Raw genomic sequence first — 10,247 nt, forward strand, 5'->3', positions numbered from 1 at the left:
TGAGGCTTCTGATACAGATTTCACAACAGGCGAGTACTGGGCCAAGAATGTCCGAAAAGCTGTTTTGTTTTACCAGAGTGTAAAAAGAGCTGCATCAGATACAAAACATAACATCTTTCTTGAAATCGGACCAAAGCCGGTGCTGAAAGCTCACCTTGCAGACATTTTGGAGGACAGGGAGTTTAGTTGTCAACAGTCAATGAATTTGAACAAAGAATTGCCTTGTTTTTTTGATACGTTGTCGGAACTTTTCAAAAATGGAATTGAAATAAATTGGATAAGTTTCTTTACAGAAAAAAATATTCCTATTTCCATACCGAAATATGTCTTTCAAAAATCAAAAACACTGCATTTGTCTGAAAAGTTAAAACAGCATTTAGCGGGGATAAAATCCGACGAGAACACCTCCCACCTGTTTATGAAAACAGCGTTAAATGGGAAAGAAAAACAATTTGAAATTCGTCTTTCAGATACAACCACAAACTTTGTTTTTGACCATCGCATGTCGGGTTTGATTTTGGTACCAGGTGCCACATACATCGATGCTGCACTATTTGTTGGAAGGAATGTACTTGGTAAAGGTGTACACAGTCTGTCGGTTTCAGTTGACTTTGTCAACCCTGTCACTTTACAACATAACGAAGAATCGTCTATAGACGTGTCAGCAGATATCGGAAAAGGGTCAGTTGCCCATTTCCTGTGCAGAAACAAAATAGGTTTTGTTGTTGCAAAAGGAAAAGTATTTCCACGACAGACGAACGAGAAAAAACGAGTGCATATTCAAGCGCTTAAGAACAAATGCCGAATGGTGAAAGATAAAGGCTCCATTTATAGTACGCTAAGAGACTTGCAGTTTGAATATGGTCCTTCACTTGCTATGATTGAACAATCATGGTGTTCTGGCATTGAATGCATTACGGAGATATTCGTTCCAGACAGTATTGCTAGTGAAATACAGAATACCATTATTCATCCTGCAATTGTTGATGCAATGTTTCAAACTTTTGCAAACTTCATCGATGAAAAACCTGACGCGGTGTTGCCAAAGGGAAGTGAAACAATCACCTTATTCCGACATATTGACCAAGAAGAGAGAACTTTATATGTGTATGTAAAGTTAATAAGTCGAACTGTCAATGAGTTTCACTTCAATTTGTTGTTATTGAATCCTAGTGGTATTGTTTTACTAGAGATTTTGGACTTTCAAACACGCACACTTGAAGAAAGCATCAACTTCAATCAGACGTATGTTATCGGAAAGACGTCTGTGGAAATTTGGAGGAACACACAGCAAAGGCCAGTCGTGTTGTATTCAAAAAAGTCGCTTGTCCATGAACCATGGTTCTCTGAATTTGCCGGATTACATAGGATGTGTTGCATAGAAGATATCGACAATGAACACGGAGAAAGGCTTGAACCAGCCGCATCACTTTTTTATGCAAAACAACCGGTTGATACACAAGACAGCATATCCGCGTTTGCAGTCGATGAATGCCTAAGATTCCGCGAGTTTCTATTCTTGTATCATAAGAATGAACTGAAATGCCCGATATATATTATAACTAAAAACACACAGGATCATTTCAACAGAGCAAACACCGAGGTAACAGTCGAAGGAAGTTACCTTTGGGGAATGGTACGAGCCTTACGTCATGAGCAAGATCATTTGGACCTCCGATTGGTTGATGTCGATGAAAACGATTTGAATTTTGAAACGCTGTCATGCGTGTTTTGCACAACGGATTTTACAAACGCGGAATTGATTGTCTCTGGAACCTCAGTGCGCCATGTTTACATTTCGCGTGTTCAAGCCAACAACGTCGGCAAAAGAAGAGATATAGCGAAGGATTTTGAATCAAGTGCTTCTCTTCTGTCGACATGCAAAGAAAATGTCCAGAAACCATTTATAGCTGACAGAAAGGTATCTGGATTGCATGAACATGGCAAAACAATGACAGAGGTTGCAATAACTTCGATGTGTCTTCACCCGTTGACAACTTTTATTCAAACTGTTGGGGTAGATATTCCTGAAATTTGGCCTGATACAGCTTTAGAAAGCAACACTGTTATAGCGTTGGAAGGCAGGGGGCTTTTAAAAGATAGCCATAAGCAGAATATCGAAGTAGGATTTTTATACCCAGTTCCGGTACAATATCCAACTGTTCGCATACCAAAAGAATGTACATGGTCTTTGTCAAAAAAATCTCCAATACCTGGCGTATTACTTAATGCACTAGTGATCAGCAAGAGTATCCAAAACATCCCAAACGGATCGCACGTTCTTTTAATCGGGAATTCAACCATGGATGAGCATAGAGTTAAAAATGTGTTTGAGCTTATGCGTGCAACAAAATCATGTACATTTTCATATGTTGATAAAGACAGTATCAAAACGATAGAGGGCAATCAGGTTGGTTTAACAATTGTACCTTTAGTGAAGATGTCATCAAGCAACATTGATATGGTCATCAAGAGATGCAGAATTACAACAGGCATCGTTGCCTTTTCAAGAAACGTGTCAAACAACCTCCAATCATACATTCAAATGAGGTACCCATCTTTATCACTCGTGGTAATTTTCTCTTCGGAAATTTTCAATCCGCAAAACTTGTGTAAGAGTGTTCAACACACGCTGCAACAACTTTCGAGGAACGGCTTGGAATCAAATATAGACATAGCAAACATGTTCCAAACTTCAGCCTTGCAAACAATGAACATAAGTGCAAACACTAATATACCACACAAAGTTGACAGTTTAGGACTCTTTCGAAAGAACGGTTGCTACATTGTAGTTGGAGGGTTGACTGGTCTTGGTCGTGTTCTGGTGAAACATATTGCTGAATCAGGAGCAGGTCATATTGCAATATATTCAAGGCGCCAGCCAGATGACGAACAAAAAAGAAATCTGAAAGATTTAGAGATACGATATTCTACCACGATTTTCACATTGCAAGTCGATGTTACCGAACGTTCTTCTGTAAACTCGGCTAGGGATCGACTATGTGTTGCTTTAAAAGGTATTCCAATACGAGGTGTTTTTCAAGGTGCTGGTGTTCTAGCCGATGCCGTTTATGAAACCCAGACAACAGAATCATTTATGAAAGTTTTAAAGCCGAAATTAGATGGAACGTGGAACTTGCACTTATGTTTTCAGGATCTGCAGTTGGATTACTTCGTAATGCATTCATCAGTGACGTCTTTGTTGGGTAACCCTGGACAGACAAACTATGCAGCAGCCAATAGTTTCCTTGACAGTATGGCACTATATAGAAGATCGCTTGGAATGAGCGGCCAGTCAATAAATTGGGGAGCATTAGCAATAGGAATGGCAGAAGACGCCCAGATTGCCAATAAATTGCGACACCAAGGAATAGGAATTCTATCCAAAGAAAGAACAAAGGCATGTTTTACAGATGCACTGCTAAGCAATGATCCAAACATTTGTTTTGCTGATCTTAGATGGGAAATTTTATCACATTCAAGTACATTTAAAGAGCAAAAGAAAAAGTTCAGTGGACTCCTTCAGAGCGGCATGGCTGAAACAGAAAAAGGACAACAAAACAAGAACAAAATCAACTTGCATGAACTTAAGTGCCTGGCAAAGCGAGGAAAGAGGTCTGATGTTCGAAATATAATACTGTCAATCATTTCTGAACAGTTTGTAACCGATAATACCAAACTTGAAGATAATCAAAACTTTGTAGAGCTAGGAGTTGACTCTTTGTCTGCACAAGGGTTTGCAAATAACTTGCGAACTGTGTTCAATGTTCAGTATCCGTTGGTTAAATTGATCTCCAGCACAACTACAATTGGTGATGTTGTGGACTTTTACTGTGGGCGTTCAGTGATTGCCGAACCAACAAACAAGTATCACACTGAAAAAGATTCAGAAGAATTCAAAGAGCAAGCTGCAGTCACTCAAATTCCCGACTTAATAAGCTATTTCAGATCAAAAGCAGACCCTGGGCTTACATACATGACTGATATCGAGATTAAAGGAATAAAATTCACGCATGCAGATTTCAGGAACTTTGTCGTACATGTATTGACTCGTTTCCGAGAACTACGTTGCCACATCGTAAACGATGGTCTCGAAACTTTTGCTGTCGACGAAGATGCCGCAGATGATGTCGCCGATAACATACCAATTGAGAGGGTTGATTTTAACGAAATGGTTGAAAAGTTCAACACAGCGCAGGATCAAAGAGACACTGTTTCTTTCGATTTAGAAACACAATACCCGATAAAATTTCAGATTGGCCAAAAAAACAGATGTGCATTTGTTCGTGTGTGTGTTCACAAAGCTGTGTCTGACATGTCGTCGATTGTATTGATATTCAAAGAGATGAAAACGTATTTTGAATCTTCATTAATGAACAAGCAAATCAATACACACGTTGATGAAATTCACCCAAGAACAGCAATAAACGAAGCTGTTCGAAAAAGAAGAAAGGATGGTCTAGACTACTGGAGACAAAGAATAGCATTTGCATCACCATGTTCTCTTGCGAAGCCAATGATGGAGCCAAACGCCAATTTCTTCAAGTCAGCGTCAAAAGCAATAGGTCCCAACATTTACAATCAAATTACGGAGTTTTTGCGTAATTCGGATGCAACCTTGTTCCAGCTATTTGCTTCAGTTTTCCAGTTATTGTTAGCTCTTGAAACCGAGCAAGCAACTGTGACAATACTTACAGATGTTAATCTTCGAGCAGAAATCCCAGCAATTGCGAATGAGGTAGTTAGAGGAATAAATGTTATACCTCTTTCAGCTCAACTGTCTAAACAAATGACGTTTAATGAGTTCCTTGGAGAAAACAAAAAACAAATCTTAGCCGACATGGAACATGGAAGTTTGCCGTATCTAGATATCGTAAAGTTTTTGCAGCCTGAGGCTAAAGCAAATATCGGTCGCCATTATCTCGTTATGAATAACATGACCCAATTAGACATTCTAACTAACCCGACCCAGAATCAATCATACACATTATCAATAAAGAACATTTGGTTTGCAAAATTAAGTATGGAAACGGTATGCCAAGTTGCGTACAATACAAATACCAAGAACATTAACATTCACTTCCATTACAACGAACATATTTGTGGAGAAAAAAGGGGCAGAAATCTAGGAGAGAGGCTATTTCAGATATTGCACCACGGAATGAATAATGGACAAGAAACGATAGAAGCGCTTTTCCACAAAGCAGACCGTTCCAAATGTGAAGGCAGACTGCGAAATCATGAACCTTTAGATAAATGTATTCATGAAATTGCTACTGAGATAAACACATTAGCGTCGCCGAATAATGACAGACTTTATACATCACAGCCTCAAGATAAGGTGGATCTGCAAACGTTGGAAATAATAAATGGTACATTTTTCTTTATTATACGCTCGTTCATAAGTATTATGGGTTCACCTGCGGCGTACTTCGGGCGGCCGGGCGACGTCCAGTTTGTTGTCCGATCAATAATTTTAGAAGCATTTGTCAAATCATCACTTAATTTGGTCAGAATATGTATGGAAAGAATATCTTAGATCAGTTTGATAACCGGTTGAGTAACTCAAGAGTTATTGCCCTTATGTATAAAAGTTATCTAAAAAGGTATTGTCCGATCAATAGCTTCAGAAATAAGTGTCCAATTATCACAAGTTTTTTTCAGAATGTGTAAGGGCATAATGTCTTGGACAAGTTCGTTAACTAGCCATATTGCTCGAGTCAGTCGAGAGTCATTGCCCTTTAATTATATATATTACCTTAAATCGGTCTTGCCTGATCAATAACTTTAGAAGCCTTTGTCAAATCATTTCCAAATTTTGTCAGAATGTGTATGGGAAAAGTTCGTTCACCAGTCATATTGCTCGAGTCTTTCGAGAGTTATCGCACTTAAAGGCGTCTTGTCAAATCATTAGCTGTAGCAGCCTTTGTCCAATCATCACCAAATTTGGTCGAAATATGTATGGGACGAATATCTAAGTCAGGTTCAATAACTAGCCTTGAGTTTTGACCCTTGAATTGGCAAAACCATTATTTATAGTGTCTGGTCTCTACATTTGGCCTAGCTTACAACTACTTATCATCAAAGTTGATGTTCTAAAATAGATCGGGTGCCTTTTGCGATTTTTTGCGCTCTTGTTTCATATGATGTAATCTTCTTTGAAAGCGCATAAGTTCGTTTTTTTTTCGCATTGTTCATTATTAACTTATAAACAATAAGGCTAAAATGTTATATACTACTCGTATTCCAAAGAATAAGCAATAGTCGTATGATCTCTAAGATCTTTAATCAGTCAGTTCATAATTATTGTTGTATATTCTTTCCTTAACCAGAAATTATTCTTTTTAAAAAAGGTTATTTTCAAAAGCAAACAAAAGCTGGTTGGAGTCACCGTGTCTATGTCACTTTGCTGGAGCATCAAGACAACGAAAATGACGGTAAACGGATGACGATTCAGTGGAGCAAAAAACCTGGAAGGCCAACGAAATCGCTTTCAGTGTCCACGTGTGATTCTATCTCCATGTTGAATATGAACCGTAAGTACAAAATTAACACACGACGTAGCACGTTCGTAAGTCACTCTAAACGTATGTTTATTCAATTTCAGAAATTAAAATAAAATTAATTATATTAATTCAACTTTAAAGTGATTCATTATTAATTTAAAGTAAATAAAGTGATAATTTCGTATAATGAGAATCAATAAGCGTATAGCATTTATGTAATTTTACTGTTTTTAGTGATTAGAATATCAATATATTGTATGATTCCGCTTAAGCACCTTATGATATTAATAGTATTTAAACATTATGTCATCTGTCAGTGTTGTACAGTCACGTGTATGTGTAAATTACTTAACGTATATTTACAAAATATGACCTTATTATTCATCAGAAATAAACATTTTTGTATTTATACACATTTGAAGGTGCGTGTTAGCGTCTTATGTTCGATTAAAATTATTTAATACAGCAAACTCAAATAATAATAAACTCATTTCAGACGAATATTCGATAGTGGTGCAGACACCCGAGAGGCAACTGGTCATACATACTCTGGAGTACGAGATGGCAAACCAATGGATGGCACTGATTGAGAACCGTTCAATTATACACAGTACAAAATAAGTATAGGATTGTGAAAACAAAAACTGCCGAACTCGTTTTCTATTAGCATACAAACCAAGAATAACACATTTCTGAGTATGAAATGTTATATGACAATAAACTGATTGCCCATGAATATTTATAAATGATAAGTTGATTTAAACGTCACGAGGACAACACTGCTATAGATAGTTTGATAAAAAAACGTCCTTTTGACAACACTGCCTTATTTTTCGACGTGTTCGGGCCTTATTGAAATTGTATGTTTTGTTCACTACGTTTTGAGCATATTGTACCTGTAAATAGCATTTACATAATTTCTGAGACAAGCAAATGTCAGATGAATTGTAAAATGAAATAAAAATAACTGACTCGGTTTTATTTACATGTACAAGTAACCGGTATAAATGGGACTGCTATTTGAACATATAATTTATATTAATATGTTAAGACAGTCATAATATCAAGTTAATAGTCTTTAGATTACACATAAACTTGATCGAATTTATGTAGTATAGCCGATGTTTATGACTCTATTTAAGAGTATTACTTATATATTCACTAAAACAACACTTTACAGTTTGTAAATAAGTTGTACTTTTTCTGAAATTGTGTATGCATATTTTTGAAAGTAGTATTTGGAAATTGACATATTTTAATGCAAGCAAGGAGCAATTTAATCAGATATGACGTCGCTTCATTTGTTGTTATCACATCATAGTTTTTGTTATTCAATTAATTTGTGCTTTTGTAAATATCACTTTTTAACTTACATGTGATTTTAAGAAATTGACAAAACGTCATTTCTATTATTTTCAGAAGAAAAACTTAGCTAATGCGATGAAAAAGCAATTTATACATTAAGATATAGCTTTTATGTTACATTTTACCGGCGAAATAGAATGACGAGCATCTTAAAAAGCTCGTCAAGAAATGATTTTTGTTTTTCTTAGATTCTCAGATGTATAGGTTTAAAATTTAAAGCCGGATTCAATTCTTTTTCTGTAATATAAGTTTAAACTTTCTGTTTACTACTTTATTTGCATTTTAACTGTTTTACAAAGTAAAAACTGACAATTTGGAAACTGAACGCAAAGATCTGACACGATGCCATAAATTATTGTATGTATAATTAAAACACTGTTTGATCATGACTGAAATGAACTGACACCTTTACGACTGTGTGGATGTAGAGAAGTACACATCACTTTAAGTAATCAAATATCCAAAACAATTAACTCAAGTATGGTGACGTTGTATGCCCGGTCCGTCTATACCAGCCGATGTTGGTATTCAATGTTGGCCTTTAGGGGTTATTAGAACGAGTGTACTATCTACAGTAATATAAATAAGTGTGTATGACCTTTGAAAGGTTTGAAAAATGATTTATTCGTGGTAAATAATCAACTTTTACAGTTAATGAGTTCATTTGGCATGACCATAAGATTTTCTTAAGTAGCGTATTGAACACTATCCATGGTTCTTCTATTTATTTCAATTTCTTTAATGGCGTTTACAAAACAATACCGTACTATTTATCTTTAATGTACCAATGACAATCGATGTTTAACGAAGTTAGTTAGAAGCGAAATGGTAACCAGTTAATGATTGCTTTTTTGAGCATGCGCAGGGGACGTTTTTATTTTATATAAAACTTCATTATTTGCGGGGTGTCCCTTAGAAAAGCAAGTATGTTTAATAAAATGTAATGTACTAAATTGAGTTTTCATGAAAAAATGGTTTGGGTCATATAAATACATAATATTCTGTTCACTGCTTTCTGGTATATTTGTTTTCACTGTGATTTGATGCGAACTATGCATTTTGCTGTACATGCATGCTATTATTAGAATATTTGTTATTGTGTTGTCATTTCTGTTCGTCCGTCAAATCATACTGTGAGAATTGTGTTAGTTAATAGTTTATTTATGTCGTTTTTTCTAGGTGGTCCTTGAGTCGATGAAAGCATGTTTGCGAACAAAGTATATATTGTGTGTATTAAATGTCTAGTTCCTAGGTGCAAATAATAGCTGTTAAAAGTTGTGTGATTTTCTGATGTAAATGATGTTGTTTGTTTAAGAGGGCATACATCATTTGGACTTGTCTATGCAGTTCTTTAATTTTACTAGCCGTTATTTTTATATCATATTTAATGTTTCATATTTCATATCATACATGTCAATGTATGACTATAGACTATGGTCAAACTAAGGTTTTAAATACCGTGTTTGTCAAATATTTTAGGATCTGCGTATTAACATTGTACGGTATTTGTTTTCACTATGTGTTTTTGTGTCTACAGGTCCTTATTAAACGCTACTAGTCTGTGTACCTGAACGTGTTAACAACATTTTGTAGTTCTTTGTCATCGAACAATATACAATGTGTTTGATCTACATATTACAGGTTTGAGGAGGCGTTTTTCATGTATTTAAACTTTGATACAATAGTAATAAAATGCAAAAATAAACACGTTTTATGAGTGTAATTGAGCCTACACGTTCATTCGTACTTATAAATATATAAGCAGTGTTTTGCTACCTCTTCAATATTACAGTATTGATGTTAATGAATCATGATTAGATGTAAACATTAGATACATTAATATAAAAGGGGGCATGTCTAGGCATGTGAATCCTTATGCCTATCCGTGTTATAATGTGTTAATTTAATAGTTTCCATTACATTTTACTTGCATTTAAGCCAGTATAATGTAATAGATACAGTTTTATTTTTTTTACTGAAAAGGTTAATGTGTACTTCAAATAAAATGATAAAACTAATTTCATTTGTAGGATTAACAAGATATATTTGTAAGGCATTCTGCTCGCTGAGCGCCGCTTTGTCAGAAACAACTGCTTCCCTTCTCCAAAATTACATTGTCAATGAACGTGACCATTACGACAGACCTACTTATTTCAAAAACAAAAGGGATCATTAACCAGTGGAGTTTCATGGTTCTGGCAGTGTGGCAATTGTAACGAAATACGTTGCCTGCAACCTTGATGTTTGACGTAATAATCCAAACACCATTAGGAAGCCATATAAAGGTCACATACAACCTTGTAACTTAGAGTTTTCTTCCTAACGTTAAACAGATCTCACGTAATTGTGCGGGGAAAGACATGGTCAACCAACCGA

General features: G+C 35.7%; 1 protein-coding gene across 2 annotated transcripts in view; it reads left to right on the forward strand.

Annotated features, from left to right (window-relative positions):
* Positions 1 to 9,559, forward strand: part of LOC128225168 (phenolphthiocerol/phthiocerol polyketide synthase subunit B-like) — a 29,139-nt gene extending 19,580 nt beyond the window's left edge. The window contains exons 9-11 of one of the 2 annotated variants that reach the window (XM_052935217.1): positions 1 to 5,372; positions 6,354 to 6,536; positions 7,003 to 9,559. The exon at positions 1 to 5,372 is cut by the window's left edge and continues 1,357 nt beyond it. In XM_052935217.1, coding sequence (XP_052791177.1) covers positions 1 to 5,372; positions 6,354 to 6,536; positions 7,003 to 7,127 — 5,680 coding nt within the window. In that variant the 3' untranslated portion in view covers positions 7,128 to 9,559. The remainder of the gene's footprint in view (positions 5,373 to 6,353; positions 6,537 to 7,002) is intronic. The other variant, XM_052935218.1, reaches the window with a different exon arrangement.
* The last annotated feature ends 688 nt before the right edge of the window (positions 9,560 to 10,247 follow it).

Source organism: Mya arenaria, chromosome 2, assembly GCF_026914265.1.
Source record: "Mya arenaria isolate MELC-2E11 chromosome 2, ASM2691426v1".
NCBI classification, from domain to species: Eukaryota; Metazoa; Mollusca; class Bivalvia; order Myida; family Myidae; genus Mya; species Mya arenaria.